The 22,318-nt window shown below is 35.7% G+C and overlaps 1 protein-coding gene across 2 annotated transcripts in view; it reads right to left on the bottom strand.

Annotated features, from left to right (window-relative positions):
* Window positions 1-22,318, bottom strand: part of LOC145988796 (xaa-Pro aminopeptidase 1-like) — a 110,926-nt gene that overhangs the window by 5,548 nt on the left and 83,060 nt on the right. The window contains exons 7-13 of one of the 2 annotated variants that reach the window (XM_083123983.1): window positions 13,747-13,867; window positions 12,343-12,489; window positions 11,443-11,656; window positions 7,574-7,807; window positions 6,928-6,996; window positions 1,730-1,806; window positions 625-720 (exon numbers count right to left, since the gene is read on the bottom strand). In XM_083123983.1, the coding sequence (XP_082980109.1) occupies window positions 625-720; window positions 1,730-1,806; window positions 6,928-6,996; window positions 7,574-7,807; window positions 11,443-11,656; window positions 12,343-12,489; window positions 13,747-13,867 (958 nt within the window). The remainder of the gene's footprint in view (window positions 1-624; window positions 721-1,729; window positions 1,807-6,927; window positions 6,997-7,573; window positions 7,808-11,442; window positions 11,657-12,342; window positions 12,490-13,746; window positions 13,868-22,318) is intronic. The other variant, XM_083123984.1, reaches the window with a different exon arrangement.

The following is a 22,318-nucleotide window of genomic DNA, read 5'->3' as shown; positions in this document are numbered from 1 at the left end:
AAAGCAGAGTGCCCAAAATATTGGACATGCTGCCTATCTAGATTCCAACAAGACAATGACAGTAAGCGTAAGGTGCGAGTTAACATGATGGAATGTAATCTACCCAAGGAATACAAACACCAGCTCAAAGTCCAGACTTAAATCCCATTGAGCATTTATGGGCAATTTTGAAGAGGAGAGTCCATAAAGCAGACGTCAAGTCCAAACAAGAGTTGAAAACTATTGTGCAAGCCGAGTGGAATAAAATAAGCTCTGAAACATGTCAGAAACTGATTAATTCTATGAAGAACAGGTGTCAAGCAGTAATTAAAGCCAAAGGATATGCATCAAAGTATTAGAACTGTCAGTTAATTTGCTCTGAATATACTTTTTTGTTTTATATTATTAAGTGTACAAATAGAAAAGTTGTACAAAAAATGGCATGTTTCTCTTTCAGTTTCATTTAATTTATTATTGTCATTGGTTTATACAGAATTTGGGTAAGATTTTATGTTCCTAATGATATTAGTTATTGAATTGAAAAGAAACAATTTCAAAATAGTGTATTTCCTTTCAGATATTAAAGCATTTTCTTTGAAAATTTTTGTGTACAAATAAGAATGTTACATACTGTATCAACATTACCTGCTCTGGAGTAAGAAGAGACACCTTTATGAGTTTTGGCTCATAAGGAACCAGAGTAATTGTCCTGAATCCAAGATAAGGACCATCAAAGTTGTACTGGAATTCAAGAGAACAAAGCACAGTTTTATTATGTCTTAATAAATTTTTAAAAATGTTATGGAAATTTATTTTTCCATCTTTATTGATTCAAATTAGAAGCATACTTTAAATGATTTTTCAGAAAATTCATATCTCCCTATATCACAAATTAGTCCACATTTTTTTTTAAAGGAAATGTTGTATTTTACATTTCCCTTCCAAAAAAATCAGTGGGACATTTAATGAAATTTCTGAACATATGAAGCTAGCAAGCTATGATATCCTGTATTACAGTTTAATTTCTTTTGATCTATAACATTTTACTCTAGAAACATAACACAGCAATTGCTTATTACCCTACTCTGGATTTCCTTTATTGTGATAAAGTGCATCGCCATCACAATTGAGGTGTATAAAATTAACAATAAATATTTAATTCACAGAGTAAATATTGGTTCTTCTTGCATGTCAAAATAATTACAACAGATCATGCGACATAAAATAATATTCATTCACCCCTACAGAAGAAAAATCCATCTATCTACCACCACACCTCTCATACTCATTTTTAATCAATATATTCATAATTAAATAAATATACTAGTTTGTACTTACATAAATTTTATCAGAGCCTACATCAAGCAAGTCACAACAAAGTCAAACTATCTTAATTAAAATTTCAACAAGGTAAAATCTTTGGATTTACTTCAATGGTGTGTGCTTTGATAAGTATGCAGATCAAACTAAAATTGAAATACTCTTGTATCATTGCATTGAAGTGGCTTGTACATTGATAATTTGAAATTCTGACAGGTGACACTGCCCGATGATCCAATCAAAATGATTGCATCAGCTGGGGTCTAGCTTCAATGTCTCCTCTAAATGTCCTGCAACTTTCGGTTATTACTATTCCTGAGATGTTGATTATGGACCCTGACAGAAACAGACCTATTTATGCAAATGTAAGCACAGAAGTTCTGAATTTCATTATGCTAAAAAATAATAATGAAAGTACAGTAAAACCTACCTTAGTCCGTTTCTTCACCACTTCCAAAATATTTTCAAGTCTAATTCCAAATTCTCCATCTTGATAATAACCGGGCTCTTGATAATATAGGAAAAATATAATGAAGTTAGTTTTACATCATACTTTTTGCTTACATTCAAAATATAGCATCTTCATTTTTATTCCGCAGGATTGAAAAATTTCATAATTAACAATTAATGATTTAAATTATGCTGTCTTTCATCTTTGTCCTCTGTCCTGATGATATGCCCTTGCCTACAAGGCTAGCGGAGAACATACTCTCCACAACATAAGTAATGAAAACGGAGCATATCTAATACAATTTGCTTTAAGAAACAATTTGATAATAAGTAGTACCACTTTCCCTCATAAAAACATTCATTTAGGAACTTGGAAGATTCCAGGAACCCAAGAAGTAAACCAAATTGACCATATTCTCACCAATAAAAGATATAGGTCATCGATAATGGATGTCAGGAGCCTGAGAGGACCTAACATTGATTCGGATCACTACATGGTGCGAGCAAAAATAAGATTAAAAATTGTTAAAGTGGACAGAAGAAAACAAAGAATGTTAGGAAAAAGATGGGACACAGAGAAATTTAAAGATAGAGAGGTGTGTGAAACCTTTAGAGCCACCATTAATGAAAAAATTACTGAGCAAACAGTAGAGATAAAGAGGAATAGTAATGAAGAATGGAAAAATATAAAATCAATAATACTAAAAACAGCTGACGAGAAAATAGGAGAAAAGAAAAGAGACTATGGAAAACCATGGTTTGATGAAGAATGCAAAGAGGTCATCCAGAAGAAGAATGAAGCAAGAAATAAGAAGTTACAGAGAGAAACTAGAAGTAACTGTGCAAGATACACAGAATTAAGAAGAGCCGCTAAAAGAATATGTACCCAAAAGAAAAGACAATATTTAAAACAAAGATTAGTGGAAGTAGAGGAACTAGATAAAAAAAAATGAGATAAGAAAATTCTATCAAGCCATGTTCAGTCTTACAAAAGAATATAAACCAGACATTGAAGGATGTAAAGATAAAAATGGAGAAATGCTGTATGAAGAAAGTCAGATCAGAAAACGGTGGGGAGAAAATTTCAAAGAAAAACTGTCAAGAAGAGAAAATGGAATAGAAGCCGGAAATACAGAACGGGAAATAGAAGAAGAGGAAGAAGAAACAATAGAACCACCAACATTAGATGAAGTAACAAAAGCAATCAGGAGATTGAAAAATAACAAAGCACCAGGAAGTGATAATATGGTAGCCGAAACAATTAAACATGGAGGCACAAAACTATACCAGAAAATACACGAGCTGATTAGTAAAATATGGAGAAAGGAGGAACTACCGGACGAATGGAGACAAGGAATTATATGTGGCATTTATAAGAAAGGAGAAAAATACAATTGTAGCAATTATAGAGGAATAACATTGTTAAATGTTGGATATAAAATATTCTCGAGCATATTAAATAAAAGGATACAGGAAATAATTGAACCCATCCTTGGAGAGTATCAAGCAGGATTCCGGGAAAATAAGAGCACCATAGACCAAATATTTGTAATTAGACAAATATTAGAGAAACATTATGAACATGGGAGTGAACTACATATGCTATTTGTAGATTTTAAACAGGCCTTTGATAGTGTACAAAGAGAAGAACTAATTAAAGCAATGGAAAGAATTGGTATACCCAAAAAATTAAGACAACTTGTACAGATGACTCTGATGGACACCTCAGCAAGAGTAAAAGTAAAAGGACAACTCAGTGAAGAGTTTACATTTGACAAAGGTGTAAAACAAGGGGACGGATTGTCGACTACACTATTTAATATAGCATTGAATGATGCTATAAAACAGATTGACCAAAGAGGTACCATCTTTAATAAAAGCTCACAAATCTGCGCTTATGCAGATGATATAGCAATCATTGCAAGATCTATGAATAAGCTAATACAAGTATTTAACAACATGGAGAACTATACGAAGGAAATGGGCCTAGAAGTAAACATAAATAAAACAAAATATATGAAAATAGCACGAAAACCAGAAAGAAGAAAAGAAATAGAGATAGGTAATAAGAAGTTCGAGGTAGTACATGAATTCAAATACCTGGTAAATCAAATAAATGAAATAAATAACATAGGAAGATGCGTGGAAGGAAGGATTAGAGCAGGAAATAGAGCATATTATGCAAATAGAAATCTGCTGAAAAGTAAGCTAATAACAAGAACAACAAAAATGAAAATATACAATACATTAATCAGGCCAGTAGTAACATATGGAGCCGAAACTTGGACGTTGACCAAAGATACAGAAAGAAGGCTAATGGTATTTGAAAGAGCAATATTAAGAAAAATATTTGGACCAACTAGAGAAGAAACAGGATGGAGAATAAAATACAACCACGAACTGGAGGAACTAATAAAATATAAAAATATAGTTCGCTTTATCAAAGCCAGGAGAATCAGCTGGATAGGACATGTATATCGCCTACCAAAAGATGCCATGCCGAGAAGAATAATAGAGAGTAAGCTATATTCAACTAAAAGGAAAGGAAGACCTAGAAGCAGATGGAAGGAAGAAGTATGCATGGACCTAAACAAGATAGGAGTAACAAGATGGAAACAGAAATGCCAGGACAGACAGAAATGGAGGGACATAGTGGAGGAGGTCATGGCCCGACAGGAGCTGTAGCGCCGGTTGGTAAGGTAAGGTAAGTGTCATTGTCACTATGTGAAACCATAGGAGCACCCCCAAGACTACTAGAAGGAAAGGCTGGGGTCAGACACGCCTCTTTTCGCGACTGCCGCGGGTGTGACGTCATTGGGCAGACAAAACCCAGCTGAGTCTTTACCCCATACGGAAAGAAACGTGGAAAGGCTGATCTGTTTTGTTCTTTTCACTCCTTTTTTCTTGTATTTCTCGATTGTTGGGTTCAGAGTGCGAAATCCTGGAGGGGACGAGGGGGATTTCCCCCCACCAACAATCTTGGCCACAAAAAAAAAACCACCAAAAATTTCCCGGGGGAAAGAGTTTTTGTTATAACAATGAAAAGATAAGCAATTACTTTAAATTTCAAATATACTTTACTAAGAATAATATTGAAAACACACACAAATTAGTGTAGTTGTGAGTGTTGAATGCTTTCTGTCTCAAGAGATCATTAACAAATCTACATCAATACACACAGTAAAAGTAAAACAAGAATGCAAAACAATAATAACTATGAAATCTAATTGATTTATATTAACATAGTGCACAAACTAAACAAAAACTTACACATAATGAAACCACTTCAACTGCCATAATTTATTAACATCTTTAACTGGTTAGTAAAGGAATTAGTTAGCTGCTTTACACTATCTGATATGTATGAAAGTAACAAATTAATTTCTAATTAATAATCACAATAATTATTTTCATTGAGTAATTTATTTTTACTTTTAATAACATTACAAATATGTACATCGTATAATTCACACATATGTTTGTGGGGAGGGGGGTTGTAGGTTATGAACTTTCTTCCCCTCACCAGTTTTCAATGATTTCGCACCCTGGTGGGTTGTGAGGTGTTGCAGTTCACAATGCCTTCAGTGAGGTGTTGCGACGTGTCGTGATCTCCGATGAAAAAATAAAAACAGCGGGCGACAATATATAACTGAACACATCGCATCTAACGAGACTTGTTAGTGGATTGCAATACCAGTAGTCTCATTACACAACATCAGGCTACCATACACTTCAAAATACACAACTTGCTATTTATATACGACTGATGCTTAAATGACAACGTAGTTCAACTTCCGTCCTCCATTGTTCTATTATTTATTCAGTCAAATTTTCATCACAATCCCCCCCCCCCCCAAAGTTAAGTGGACTCAACCAGCTTTCACATACCCGCCTGTAGGCACCCCTGTTCGACATTCCACTGATTATATATACGTATAAGTATATAAAGTGACCCTCGACTTTCTTCAGTTCTATGTCTCAAGTTTTCGTTCAGTGAAAAGTTTTTTAAAGTGTGTGTTACATAATACACACGGAACTTCCTCACATTCCTCCCTGTGTAGTTCAAAGATTCATAAGACTCAGAATTGTAATCTGAATAAGGAAAATTAATTAAGAAATAAATACCAATAGTCGAAGCAAAGTTACCAAATTTGAAGAAGTTAAGTGAAAACAGCTCCTCTCTCACTCCTAAAAGAGAGCAATAGACGAGATTGTTTTCTTTTACATATTCAACTTATCCATAATTTTGGCTTTCTGCCTTTCTTTATTTAACAAAATTATTTTACGCATTCAACATATATATTTTTCTTTCTGCCCTAACAAAATGCATTACTAGGTGTATTAACCGCAATTTTACATGAAACTAATGTTTCACAGAGGAATGTGACGACTTATAAACTACCGATAAAATGTGTGCGTAAATGGCTGTGTAATCCAACTGTAAGGACATACGTTATGTCGGATCCTAAGTAAGTCTGTGTATTCACTCCCAATTAGCTTCTGGGCATCATTACGGCTCTTTTTTGTTCATAATTACTGCTTTGATTCGGCTGCGAAACCGGAGCGTAGAGCGATCTGTCCGCGCGTGACGTCACGCCTGACGTCAAGGACCACGTGATCAGGTATGGCCCCAGCCTTCTACTCTACTAGTCTTGGAGCACCCCCCCCCCTCCCCTCAGATAACCCCAAGGCCCGGCCAAACATCTCCCCAGCTAACATTTTACATTTCAAGCGCTCTCCTTTCAAATACCACCCTGTTTGCACTGGCACTGTCAAGGCAAAAATGGAAGAACAAAGTTTAAAAAACAAGATCTGGAGGCAGAACAACACTGATAGCTATCTGATGTTTTGCTCACTGGCGCTTTAATTTTTTGTATGCTGTGTTCTGATTTGTGTCCCTGGACTCATACAGGTAAAGACATGTTATATTTAGCACACGGCATGAAAACTTATTTTGGTGAACCGAGAATCAAATCACTTATCCATATTTCATCAATTATCACATTGAGGCAAACAACAGAATTTAATAAATATGTATACTTGTGTTCTTTCTAGCAAATTTGACACCCTAAAGAGGTATACAATTATAAAAGTTCAAAGGAATAACGTTTTTGTAAATTTTAGCAAACAATGGGAAAATAGAAACATTCTGCACCCAAAATACTAGTCAGCACTTACCATCAGATAGAAAATTTCCTTCTTCAAATTTCTTTCTGTATTGCGACATGTAATTTACATTAATAGGAGCTGAAAAAATAAAATTTAAATAGATTATTTCTCTTACAAACTACAGTTTCCAATAAAACAATCATTATTTCATTTCAAATAGGAAAAAAACACAACAAAGATAAACTTATGAAATTGGCAAAAAGGATGCGACTGAAAGAAGTTGTGAAATTTATGAATCAGAACACTTTACTTGATTTGTGAAGTCATACTATTTAGTAATCTGCACTTCATGCTATTTAGTAATCTGCACTTCTATTATTTTAAACATCTGAATTATAAACAAATTTTCCATTCTCATATTGTAACATTCAGATTTAACAATGTCAATGGCACACCCATTATTTTCATGATGGAAGGGCAGGGGATGGCTTACATGCACAACATGCATTTTATGGTGGTAGGTTCCAGTTAATCATCCATCATCTAACTTCATGATACTGTAAGTAGCACAAAAATTCTCCTGAATGCCGTAGGAGTATTCAGAATATCAATGTGTTCCTTTTTAAATCAGATACATTAAGAAAATGTTTGCTAAGTTCCAGCTCAACCTTACATTTGAAATAAAAAAGAAAAATCAATACCAGAAAGAACTTACATTCATGCACCCCAAGAAAAGCCCCAATGCCATGACCAGTTCCATGTCTGTAATCCAATCCGACTCTCCAGAGAGACGCCCTTGCTAGGACATCAACATCGGCTGTCTCCACGTTCTTAGGGAAGACCAAGTTAGCCAAATCTATGGATCCCATCAGAACTCGAGTGTAGGTCTCCCTCTGGAAATCAGTGGGTATTCCAAAATGGAATGTGCGTGTTACGTCAGTAGTACCATCTACAAAAGAGAATATGTTTCGATATTATTAATATACCGTATTTACTCATGTATAATGCACATCTTTTTCCAAAATTTTTGTGCCCAAAAACTGTGGTGCGTATTATGCACGGAAATTTTTTTCATGTTTACGGAACCCTATCATGTAATATATCATTGTAAAGCTTGAATTCTGTAGTTTCTGAATATGGCAACAGAATTCCATTCAAGATGGTGACACTAATGTGTAATGCAGTTGAAATAAGCTCATCACAAAATGAAGGAACGTTCTGATTTTTGTGGCACTTTGGATGAAAGAAGAGATAAGGAGAAAGAAAATAATAATTAAAATGTATTACTAGCCAATGACACATATGGAGTGTGTAAATGCCTTATGAAAGAAATCTTGTTCTGCTAACTGCTAGGGTTTTGAATCGGTCTCTTATAAATCTTACATAAGTCATGGAAAAAATAAAGAGAAAATGTGAAAAAACCATGCATAAAAGTTTAAATGCCATTTTTCACTTTGTAATGTAATGTTCTGCAACACAAGAAAAGCAGTGCTATTCTGGCAGAATTCGAGCATGCACCTCCCATCACATGGGATGTGTATCAGCAGTATTTGTTGGGCGAGAAATAACAAAAAATAACTTCCTGAGCACTGCAAATCCATAACGCAAGTTTGATCTCCCTTTTTACTATTTCAGAATAAATAAGATGGCTAAAGAGTGGAAGCTTTGGAATTCTAAACACAGTAGAGGGAGAGGGGGGGGGGGGTGGCTTTGGTTGGTGACTTACTGTTTACATAGGAGGATATTCTCATCTTGTTCCACATATCAACAGGTGATTCATTTTATAGGTAAGATAAACTCAATATGCTGACCAAGGCAGAAATTTATTTTATTATAAAACAAACTAAACGTAATGTTTCAACCTTCTAGCAAGGTCTTCTTCAGACTATGTACCAAGTACAAATGTAAGAAGGAAAACACAGAAGAGGAAGGGATTATCTACGAAGTGAAATGTAATGAATGTCAGAGTGTGTAGATAGGAGAAACGAAAAAGAGGCTGAAAGACAGGTTGAAACAACATAGGGATGATGTAGGACTTAAGAGAGAGAGAAATGAGATATTTAAACACAGGAGAGAAACAGGACATGACATAGAGTGGGATGAGGCTAAGCAGATAGGAAGGGAGAAGAGAGTGCTAGTGAGAAAATTGAAAGAGGCCAAGGAAATAGAGAAGAAAGGTGAAGAAGACACAATGAACTTGAATGGGGGACTGATGATAAACAAAGAATGGAAGAAGGTGTTAGAAAGAGTGGAAAGGACAAAATAAAAAGAGGAGAGAAGAAGGAAGAAGAATGAAGGAAATGGAGCGTGAGATAAAGAGTCCAACCAAGGTGAAAGTAAAGTTGACAAGGGAAAACCACCTGCTAGAATGTTCCAGAACAACTTTCTAATAGTCTGGAGGGGAGTATTTTTGTGTATATATATCGTCCAGTTCTTGTGCTTTGTTACATTTGTACTTGGTACATAGTCTGAAGAAGACATTGCTAGAAGGTTGAAACGTTACGTTTAGTTTATTTTTTATAATAAAATAAATTTCTGCCTTGGTCAGCATATTGAGTTTTTCATATCATGGAAAAAAGCTTAATGGTGTTATACTTTTATAGGTATGATGTCACTAGCTCTTGGTTGGCATAGCAACAGCTTTACGATCTACAACCAAGAAAGCCATTTCTCGAACTGCGCATTATACACGAGATAACATTTTTTGTCACTTTTTCCCATCATAAAACAGGCTGCGCATTATACACGCATGTGCATTATATATGCATAAATACAGTATTTGTAATATTTGAATAAAGAAGCTAATATGCTGAGTTGACTTTTTAGGTCAACTTTATCCACAGATAGACTAATAGGGACTGGATCTAGAGTTTAAAGTGGAATCTGAACCACTATGTGCCTCCACCAGGTATCGAACCTGAGATCCTTTGATTACAAGATGACTGTACTTAGCCACTTGTGAAGCCCAGTAGCTAATGCACATATGAACACAGAAATGAAAAATCTTCACTGATGTACCTTCCTGTCCACGGTTTTACAACAGGTGTATTGTGAAAAACCTGTGAAAATGTAGATATATCGAAAATTTTGAAAAAAGCTTAACAATAAAATTTGGGAGAGAAAGAGAATTACTTTTATTAATCTAATTCTCTAGATATATTGAGGTATTTTTGGTGTGTTATCATTAGAGTCATGTACATGTCAAGTTGTTGACAAAATGTGAAGTAACACACTGTGATATTCATTTTCCATGTTTTATTAAGGTGAGATGCATTTTCCTGCAGTTTAGTCATGAAATGATGCGAAATGTACTGCAAATACAGGAGAGGGGTATCAATACTCAAACAAGCAAAGGGGGCTAGCCCCGTGAAATAAGAATGCACTAAAACATTGATTTTAAACATTTGATTGACTGAACAGGCAGGGTGAGGAAATGACATAGGATAGTTAATACCTGTAGCGCTGTTGGAAGTTCTCGTCTCCGCTGGTCCTTGCTTCGACGTCTACCCTAGAATAAAACGAACTAGGGAGCAAACTCCATTTCTCCCAACACTACCCTAATGTAGTCCCGATATTCTAACTATAACTTTCCACTTGTAATTATCTCCTTTTCCTTTTACTACGACAACTATGGAGCTCACTTGCTATAACTCAATCTGATGTAAAACTGAAATCAACTAAGGGCGAGATATTCTCAGCCGAAATATTTAACTGGAATTTGAACATTCGATTGGTAAAACCGTTGACTCGACCATGTCAGTAGTCAACAGTGATTTCTGAGGATAATGCTGATTTAATGTATTTCATATTCTTCAGGCCTAGTGCAATGTCAGTGGAGTTTTCCAACTCCACTGAAGATCGCTCGTATGATTTGCTTTTAGGAAGCTCTTTTCCAATGCTTCAGCGGGACCCCTTTTATGACGTGATTAGCTTATTGATTTATGATGCCCGGGGTCCTGGGCTCGAGTCACGCCTATGGCGTGATAAGGCACACCAGCCTGGGGAGAAAAAAAATTGATTCACGAAGGGAAGTTAATTTTTTGTAAAGATGCGGCTAGAAAAAACTTATCGCGGGTACCCAGGCTGGTCAGTCAAGGGTTGACGATATTATATTTGAAGTAACCCCCCCCCCAAAAAAAAACAAAGGTAAAAGGGGTATACAAAAAATAAATGAACAGAACCAATACCATACACATAATACTCTAAACATGCTGGAGTAAATATCTAAACTGTTGATATGCCATAAATATGTGGCTCTAGTCATCGTGAGAAGGTGTCACCATCAATTGGGAAACAGTATTTTAGCTCAAGCCTGGATTTAGGTGGGGAGTGCTATAGACTGGGCCTCCACTGGGAAAAAATCTGCTTTCAAAAGGATATTAAGTTTTCAACTCTGATGACTGAATATTACACATGATTCACCTTATAGCACCTGAAGGTCAAAATCCACTTTCAAACCCTGATTCATATGTCTAAGTACTGGCATTGGCATCAGGCTTTGTATCCACATGAAAGCACAAGATACAAAAATAGTAACATCTATTTTTATAAACTACACATTTTCTGGAACTTTGATAAACTTACCCAGATACTGGCCTCCTGAATCCAGAACAAGAGTACTACTGTTGTCAACCATTGCATTTGTCAATGGTGAAGGATCATAATGTGGCAAAGCACCATTCTTCCCAAATCCTGCAATTGTTGAAAAGCTGATCCCTTGACTTAATTTCTGGGACAGGCGTATGCGATTTAATGTATGTGATACATTTAGCTCACTCCATGGTTCTGCAACTCGGACCTACATAAAGAGATACTTTTTATGAGTAACAACTATATTTAAACACTGTCAACAGAACTTACAGTAACACATAATGGAAGAATATTGTTTCGAATTTTGTATTTGTATTCTTTTCTAATTTTATGTTGCTTCTCTCTCTTTGGGCTAATTACGATGATGAAGATGACTAGTGATTTGATGAAGTCACAAAGAAAACCCATGTTTAGGTAGGGAGTTGAACCTGAAACCTTCACAGGCAAGATCATGAGTTGACTCCTTAATGTGGTCACTATGTCACGTTTTGTTACAAACAAAAACTATAGTTATTATAACTCTTCTGAAACTGTTAAGATACACATATATTATTCATAAACATGATGTTTTTCTAAACAACACAGACTAAAATAATTGATTGATTGATTTGCTTTATTCTACTTCACTTTTTGTACCACTTTTGGCTAATTTGCGAAGATGGGAATGAGGGATGATATGATGAAATTGATGAATGAACACTCACTCACATCCATTCCCATTGCCGGGATTCGAACCCAGGACCCCTGGCATCATAGCACAATGTGCTAACCACTCTGCCACGGGGTCCGGCAGACTAAAATAATTAGAACACGTGATACAGCAGATATAATTATGCAACGATTTTGCATTTAATATTTTGTTTTCAATTTCTGTACATTTCATTGTTTTCCTACCTCTTCTTCGAGTATTGCCATAAATTCACAGACTGCTGCAGCATCTCTAACATGAGCCCTCCTCATGCCGAGCCTCTCCGTAGGGTTCTTCTTTGCTTTCATCAACATGATTGGTGATGGAGCAAACAGCCGCTTGCCTTTGGGAACCTGCAAGTAATGTAATAGATTTCTTTCCTGTGGGTGAAAGTTAATTGTGTAATGTCTTGTCTTATTCTCAAATAATGCAAAAGAAAACATACTGTAAAAAAATATTTGAGAGCTGGGAGCAATGGCCTAATTAATGAAAAACTGATATTCCTCTCCATAAGCATCAGTACTATTGTGTTCTTGGGAAGGGGATGGGGTGTGATATACTGCATGATACATCTTACATACATCCAGTGTGTGAATTAAAGAGTTTTGCTTTGGGGGGATGTTCACTTAGTGCTGTATTTGCGATTTCATTTCTGGGGGGGGGGGGTTAGGTATGCAGATTTGCGTATGTTTCTAGTTAGTAAACTCTACTATTGCCTTTCAGTACTAAGTAGTTATGACATTAAATCTAATGGTAACATTTAGATGTAATTTAGAAATAGTATATTTACATTCTAAGAAAACCCAAACCCCCACACAAAAATAGATTGAACTAGTAACACCAAGAAAACTTGACCAAAATTTTATTCCACCTTCAACTCAATGACTGCTTGCAGCGAGAAATGTGATCTAGGTACCTCTAACAATAAAGATGATGAAATCAACTATTCTTGCCCTGGCGGTAGAGCTTTCATAGTCTATTTGACAATAGACAGAGCAACACAGTTACTCTGGGAGCCTTTTGCGAAACCTCTGTACCTGACGACAATAAACAAATTAACAATGACCTGTATAATATAACTTCAGATGCGAAGTAGGATGCAATTGTTTTAAAGGATAATTAACTGTTTTCCCGAATTAGTTATGTTTGTTCCATAGTTAAGAAATGGTCTACTCTATGCTTTCAGTTCAATTTTCTTTAGCGAGGATAAAAACATCCCTGGCAGGGATTAAACATTTATTATTCTGCTGGGGATAAAAATTTTTGTGGGAGGGAAATCTCTGGCATCTCCTCCGTTAATTCGCACACTGTATACACCTAATACATTAGCCTGAACTAATTGGGGAGACATGCAGCCCCTTGTCCTGTGGCTGACACCTGCGAGTTTCCCTTAGTTATAACAAATAACAATACACAAAGCATTAACAAATTTCTCATTTCTTTGCTCAACACAGAGAATCAATGGTAAACAAAAATAGTCTGGGATTAATTCAATAAATGACTATTGTAAGTAAAAAAGCAAAGAGCAATCAAATAAATTGTATCGAAATACTGATTTTTTAATGCAACCAATTATAATTCAATGTATGATATTAACAGTTAAGACCTACAGAATCAACAATTGCCTGGCTTGCTCCTCTGTTGTAAGTAAATGGTGCTGGTAGCAGGACTTGGTTCCATGTTTCAGCGAAGACTCGTAGATCATCATAAACTCTGTCGTAATCTTGTATCCTAAAAAACATACAGTATAAATGTGTCAGAATATTTGCAAACAATATGATGCAATGTATAAAATATAATTCCACACTTCAGGCATGGACGTCCGCAGGATTTTTTTCAGGGAGGGGCAAGGAAGGTATTTTTTTTCCAGGGGGGGCCAACATGGTATATTTTCCCCAATAATAGTGTTCATCCCTCAAAAAACATTGCTTGAATTTGAATTTATCATGTTCGTGCAATAATCAACACACATTATTGTGGCTGAAATTAAATTATATATGTGTGAAATATGTAATTTTTGGTTAACTTTAGTTTTCCAGAGGGAGGCCAGGGCCCCCCTTGCCCCCCCTTCCGAACGCCCATGACTTCAGGTAAATAACTATTGCAACATTCCAAAACTTTTGTGCAAATAATGTGTTAAACTATGAGACATGAAATAAGACTGTCTGCAGTACATTTTACTTCTGGCAAAAGAAAAGTTTTCCCACTGACCAATCTTCATAAACAAACTGTGGCAGACGCAATTTAAGCACTCAAAATTATGGAATAACTAATTCCATAAAGTTTATAGACTAACTAACTAACACACTAGCCTTCTTAAACCCGAAGGTTCATACCTGCAGCAACACAGGCCTTCCATCTGTCCCTATCTTGAGCAAGATCTATATACTCTTTTTCCATCCATTCCGATTCCCTTTAGGTCTATCTCAATGTTGTCCCTCCATCTTCGTCTTGGCCTTCCTACAGATCTCTTACAATCAGGTTTCCCTACAAGAATCCTGTAAACTCCTCTCTCCTCTCGCATTCGTGCCACATGGCCTGCCCACCTAAGTCTTCTTGATTTAATTATTCTAATAATATCTGGACATGAATACAAATTATGTAGTTCTAAATTATGTAACCTACTCCATTCACCTGCCTCCTCATCCCTTTTAGGTTCAAAGATTTTCCTAAGGATCTTATTTTCAAATACTCTCAATTTATATTCCTCTTTCAATGTAAGGGACCAAGTTTCACACTCATAATACTACAGGCAAAATTACTGTTTTGTATATTTTAACTTTTAGTTTCTTAGATATTAAACGAGAAGACAAAAGTTTATGAAGAGAGAAGTAACATGCATTTCCTGAATTAAGCCTACTTTTTATTTCCTCTTTAATATAATTTTCACTTGTTAATATTACTCCTAAGTGTTTGAATTTGGAAACTGGTTCAAATGAGTTATTATCAATAATTAGATTTTGATTATTACCTAACACTTGGTTTCGGCCTGTAAGCATATATTTAGTTTTCTCTTTGCTAATTTCCAAACCTATCTCTTTAGCAGTTTTGAAAAATATTTTAGCATTATTCTTAATTGTATTTATATCATCCCGTAATAAGTCTACATCATCTGCATATGCTAACAACTGAGTCACACCATTTAATTTTTGTCCTTCTTTAGTTTCTGTTACCTTCCTAACAGCATATTCTAAGGCAAAATTTAGAGCAATGGAGATAATGCATCTCCTGGTTTTAACCCATCATAAATTGTAAATTTGTCAGACACATTAATACCCACACGAATTTTACTTTCTGTTTCACTGGTGCATACATTTATCATATTAACAAGCTTCTTAGGTATTCCAAATTCTACTAATATATTATATAATTTATCTCTTTTGACCGAATCATATGCTTTTTTGAAATCAATGAATAGCTGATGGACATTTTGATTATATTCCCAATTTTTTTCAAGTGTCTGTCTAATGTGAAAAATTTGATCTGTAGTTGATCTGTTACATTTAAATCCACATTGATAATCACCTATAATTTCATTTGCATATGGGGTTAGTCTTGTTAAAAGAATGTTAGATAATATTTTATATGTTGTTGAGAGTAGAGAAATTCCACGGTAATTATTGCAATTCATTTTATCACCTTTTTTAAAAACACAGGAACAATTATGGATTCTTTCCACTGTTGAGGGATTTCTTCTTTATTCCATATTAAACAAATTAATTTATGAATTTGACATATTAACGAATTCCCACCATATTTAATTAACTCAATGCCAGGTGCTTTGTTATTCTTTAGCCTTTTAATAGCATCTTTAAGTTCAGTCAAGTTAGGTTCTGGAACTAAAGGTTCTGCTGTGTGTACTTCATTTACTTCTGATTTATCTCCTACGTGAACATTTAAAAGGTGATTAAAGTAGTTCTTCCATCTATTTAAAATATCGCTTGGGTCAGCCAATAAATTCCAGTTTTTATCTTTTATCAAGTTTACTTTGTGCCACCCCTTTCTAAATTCATTTACACCTTTATATAAATCTCTGATATTTTTATTTTTGCTGTTTGTTTCAATTTTGTTAATTTTGCTTTTCAAGTAATCTCTTTTTTTACTTCTAAATGTGCAGTTAACTTCTCGCTTTATTTATTCTATTATAATTGCTTAAATTTGTATCATCAGAGTTATTTAACCACCTAAGTCTAGCCTGATTTCTTATTTCTAATAGGTTATGACCTTCATTATCAAACCATGGCTTATTTTTTCTTGGTTTATGGTATCCTATACTTTCTTCAGCTGCTGATTCTATTGCATTACATATGTGCTCCCAACTATTATTTATGCCTGTTCCATTCATATTTTCATCATCATTTAAATCCTGCAAAATATTGAATCTATTTGACAGTTTAATTTGGTAATCTTTCTTAATTCTTTCATCAGCAAATTTTCCTGTATTAAATTTTATAACTTTTAGATTTTGTTGCTTATGATTTATCACTGCGAGTCTTTCCATACAGTTGATAGAAGTTTGATAATTTTCAAATCTCTCCTTGTAAAAGTGATAAAATTGAACTATTTGACTAATCTTTCTGAATTAGTAGATTATCTTTGGGAATCCAAGTCATAGACATAACTAGCCGAGTTCAGGGGGTGGGTCCAAATTTCATTGGTGAGGGTGGAAGACTGCTTAATATCTAATTGAACACAAACCAATGCTATCCTAAGTTTCGTTGATTCAGATTATAGTCCAGTACACCCAGGTGCAGATATAACAGTAGGAGAAAGTTTTTCCCGATGGAAAATAAGTTGGCAATGCTGCATGCACCGAGGCATTCATGATAAGACACTTGAGGAGCCTCTAGCAAAGTTTTCTCAATGTACAACTCCAGCACTGAAGGTCATGCTACACGTCGATTGGCAACTTTCGGGAGCATGTTGGCTGTCTACACATTTCTCCCCAAATCTGTGTTAGAAAAGGAATCTTGTGGTCACTTTTTCTTCCAATGTAGTTCTGACATAGTATTATTCTTACAATTATTTTTATTTGTTATTATTTTGCTTTGCTTACATGTCACTTTTATAATTAATCGCAACTATGAGGATGGATGATAATTAGATTAATTTAAATTAAATAGAGATAGACAAGCTCAGACCTGGACTTTAACTCGGAACTAAAAGTGGAGAAGTTTAGCCAGACTGTCCTAACTCTCTGCTACGAAGTAGCTTATGATTATTTGTAATTCTAAGGAGTATTTTCTGTTATATTCATGCCTAATACTGTACCTGTTTTGGAACACTTAATTTATGATACATTAATTAATTAATTAAATTCAAAATTCATTCTGCGGAGACGAGCTCCTTTTTTCTGATGAGGGAGATGTCATTCATAACCCAGAAACAATCATAGTCTATACTTCAAGTGTGACATGTAAAACGCTACATATGGAGATCAGTTGGGCATGGCAATTATGATATACAAGTTGAATTTTCTGTACTCAGATTCATAATGTCTAACTTTTAAATGTTTACTAATTTACATGAATTCACAATGATTAAGCTACACTGGACCTACAATTTTTAAATGTTAATTCTGGGTGATAGAATTTGTGCCTCAACATGAAATGACAAGCGAATTGTGTAAATATTGTGTTCTTGAAATGAAGGGTTAGTATTTATTATAAGAGGGAGTGGTAGGAAGTGTCGTAGGTAATAAAATATGTAAGGAAGATGTGTAAGTTTCTATGTAAAAATTGTCGAACTTCATGGAGGACTGGTTAGCACATCGCGACAGGGATCCCGAGTTCGAATACTAGTCTGAGCATTGATGAGTACCCTTCTATCACATCATTACTCATCTTTATCGTCATGATTACTCAAATATGATAGAAAAGCAACCCTACGCAACAAAAATATAAATCTGTAAAAATTAAAAGCTCCTTTCAACATTCCTATTATTCACATATTCTGCAACAATGCAACTTAAGATCAATAACTAACTGCCACGAATTTGGCAGAAGTAATTTTTCAAGTCCACTTTATACACCGAGAGGCTAATCGGGGCTGGACCTACAGTTTAAAGTGGGATCCGAATAACTATGTGCATCCACCCAACCGAGAACTCCTTAAATGCTGGATTAGAAAATAAGAAGCATTTCACATCACTGTCACAGTCTATTGTCGCTATTAATTGAAGAAACAATGCTTCAAATTCAAAAGCTGACACCAAAGGCTCTATTTTTGTTATTTCACGTCACTCTTCTACCACTCTCGGTTAGTTGTGATGATAAAGATTAAAGATTCGATAGATGAAAGTGGGATGAAGACAATGACACAATTTTATTTTCTAGACTAGGCTCTTAACTAGGAATGGATGATATCGGATATTTGATATCGTGATATATCGTCAAGAAAATATCATCAAACACGATACGATAGAATATTTTTCAGTCTTGAGGTGTTGGAAATATTGGAAATATATCGTCTCCATGATATATATCACCAAAATTCCATGACGATATATCATCGACAGTATATATATATATATATATATATATATATACAGGAATAGGGTTAGAAATGGTGCCAGAAGGGCGGATAAATACAAATAATGAAGGAGACAGTAAACACTTACCACACAAATAGAAATAATTCAATATTTCGCGATCTGAGTCGCATTTTCAAGACGGTAGATAAAAGATCGACGACACTTTGAGTATATATATATAAATTATCATGACGATATGTCCCCAACATGATAAACATATCGGCAAAATATTGTGACGATATATCACCAACACGATATGTATCACCAATAAATCGTGATGATATATAGTCTAGTTGATATCACATTCACAATATTTTTTCAATTCGCCCAACACTAGTTCTAACCCCAGGTATTTGACTTCAAGGCACGTTATGCAAACCAATTTACCATGGGGTCGGGTTCTTCGTGTTTGTCAGTTCACAAAATTGATCTAGGTAGCAAATCAACGTAAAATACTGAAAACAGAAAACAATTTCATTTCCACCCATCAATTTCGTGCTGACAAAATCCACACACAAACTCTTTTGGCATTAGTTTTGCAAAATGGCCTTGGTGATTAAAAATCGCCCACTTCCTGGTTCAACTCGAGGAAGTTCAGGTGCCTTATCAAAACTGCCCTTGAGCATGCAGGATTTCTAACCCAATTCGACATAGATCCTCCTAATACCTTTGCTGTTGTTTGTACCACCTATTGGCAAATCAGAAACCAAATAAGAATGAACAGCAATGTATAAGTTTTGCCAACATTTAGTGAGTAGCGACGTATAAAAAAAAACTTAATGAAATAATGTGTATTTTTATAGGCCGAGTCTGCTGCCACACACGTCTCAGCAGTAAAAATAAGCTTCAAATTTGCTCCTGCCACGTAATTCGTCTGCTAAGAGGATGTTACAAATCTTAAGAACAGATTGGGACGAGAGAAATGCAAGTTTATGATTAGTGGGAATGAATGTATGTACAGGTAATTTAGACCCTTTTTCTTTAGAAAGCATTTAGCGATATTATTTTAATGCTAACAGAATCTAACCTAACTATGAGAGCATTTAGGTTTATATTAGAAGAATGCTAAGGGACATAATCTTAAAAAAATAATTGTGAAAGTAATCGATACAACTTCACAGTATGTGTTACAGACGTAATTGCATACATAGCATCATGAAATCACGATAAGACAAAGGCCGAGTCTGCTGCTACGCACATCTTTTTTGAGGTTCCAGCAGAAAAAGAATGTGGCAGCAGACACTGCCATTTTTATATGTAGATACATATAGGACTCTGAAATTAAGTGCACTAAGCTGGAACACTATAGATATTATGATGCTTTCGGATCTTAAGAAATATCTATTGAAAAAGTGAATTAAGGAAACTATGAATTATGGACTACAGGGTCCGTTCTGAAAGCATCCGAACTGTCCGCAGCGCGGCGCAAGAAACGGTCGAGGGTTCAGGTAAACTGAGCCAGGTGGCAGTGGGGACCTTAACCTTCAAAACAAGGCCTCGCTCAGTTGCCTGCGAGCAGTGGTTGAGGTGCAATCGCTCGTGTTGTGTACACGGAAAAAACGTCGCATCGAGAATTTGCAGTTTGTGGATTTGGTGAAAATGGAGCACACTTTGGAACAGCGCTATGCTGTGAAATTTTGGTTAAATTGAAAAAATACTTTACGGAGACTTTAACCATCCTACAGGAGGCTTACGGCGAGGAAGAACAACGTCAAAAATGGAGGAAAATGTGGCCCGTGTGAAAGCTCTGTTAGACAAAGAGAGGCGTTTAAGTCTCCAGATGATTGCAGACGAGGTGGGACTGGCGAAAACGCAAGTTTTTGAAATTGTTACCCAAAACTTGAACATGCGCAAAATCTGTGCATAAATGATTCCGAAGATTTTGACGGGCGATCAAATGCAGTGTTGTGTGCGAATTGCCCGCAAAATTGTGGAACGTGTGGATGGTGACGAAATGTTTCTCGACTGAGTGATAACCGGGGATGAAACCTGGCTATTCGAGTATGACCCTGAAAGCAAGAGACAAAGTTCAGAATAGCACACCCCTGCATCCCTTCGTCAAAAGAAGGCTCGGATGTCAAAATCAAAGGTGAAGACAATGCTCCTTGTCTTTTTCGACGCGAAGGGGGTCATGCACAAAGAGTTTGTTCCTGCTGGGACCACCGTGAATGCAGCTTACTACAAAACAGTGCTTCAGCGTCTCCGACAGAGGGTCCAGCGTGTCCGGTCTGACATCGCCGACAGGTGGGTGCTTCACCACGACAATGCGCTGGCTCACACAGCACTCTTGGTAGGTGAGTTTTTGGCTAACGTACGCATGGCAACGCTGCCTCATCCCCCTTACAGTCTGGACTTGGCACCGGCTGACTTCTTTGTTTCCCAAGGTCAAAAGAGTGCTTAAGGGGAAGCGTTTTGCGTCAATTGAAGAGGTTCAAGCTGCCACGACTGCAGCATTAAAGAGGGTGTCAGTCAAGGACTTCCAGGACTGCTGTGAACAGTGGAAAAGTCTTTATACTCACTGTATTGAGGCTGAAGGTGCCTACATTAAAGAATATTGACAGCAGTTGTAATTGTCATCAATAAATTGTTTACAAATAAATAAATTCGGATACTTTCAGAACGGACACTGTATTACAAAATTGAGAACCTCGCAAGTTACTGAATTTTCGCGAAAGGTGCGCTATTCTTGGTCTCTATGTAGGCTTAATGATAAATTCATTTTTTTATTAAAATAATTACCATTTGTGCCTGAAAACAAGATCTGAATGAAACAAAATATAAAAAAAGAACATGCACTAATAAATGATGGCACGAAGGATGTAGAAAGTTGCTATCTATAGGCGAAATATTATGTAATTATCCTGAAAACTAGACTCCTAAATGAGGATCATCAACCAAGTAACTTTTATATAACACTGGCCTAGTGACTTTAAAAGAAAACTAATTATGACATTCGAAGCAGGTTTTACATGATCACTTTGCCTATGCATTCTTTGAAATTCTCAAATTCAATAGCCTAAGCTTGTTTGCTTGATGCCTGACTTTTACTATCAATAAACTCTTTATTAAAAGGAATGATCGTTCTATCATCTGTGCTTTAATTTCACAAACAATATGAGCACAACTTCAAATAATGATTTTTCGATAATTTCCAATCTCCAAAATATGATTAAGATTTCTTGCTGTTATACAACCAGCATAAGCATGTGTCCTTCCACGATAATCTACCTGTGGGTTACTTGAAACAACAAATAAACTTCTTCTTACCTCCAGAAGAATGAATCTATTCCTAGAGCAGCATCCCTAGAAGTGATCCACAAGATTCACCAGTCACTAGGAGAGTTGAACACAACTGTCAACTGACTGCACCACCTTCGTGCAATGAAAAATCCAAATAAATCCAGCACATCTGCATACATATTGGTGTCGCGGTGCAATGCACACAACAGAGACTTGGAAAAGAGTGATTTCGCCAATGAACTGTGATCATCATTTAAGTAAACCATTATGCACGGTTGAATTGCTTCTATAGGAATGGGACACATTCACGTGTAGGTGTACATCTTTAAAAGTTCCCTCCTCCCCCACGCAAGACACATCCACAGAAACTAAATTCGTTTCTTTGAACTGACACCATTTCCCTATCAAAT

The sequence above is a fragment of the Lepisma saccharinum genome, chromosome 6 (assembly GCF_977018435.1).
Source record: "Lepisma saccharinum chromosome 6, izLepSacc3.1, whole genome shotgun sequence".
Lineage (NCBI taxonomy): Eukaryota > Metazoa > Arthropoda > Insecta > Zygentoma > Lepismatidae > Lepisma > Lepisma saccharinum.
Note: the sequence above shows the minus strand (reverse complement) of the source record. Positions and strands in the feature narration are given on the sequence as shown.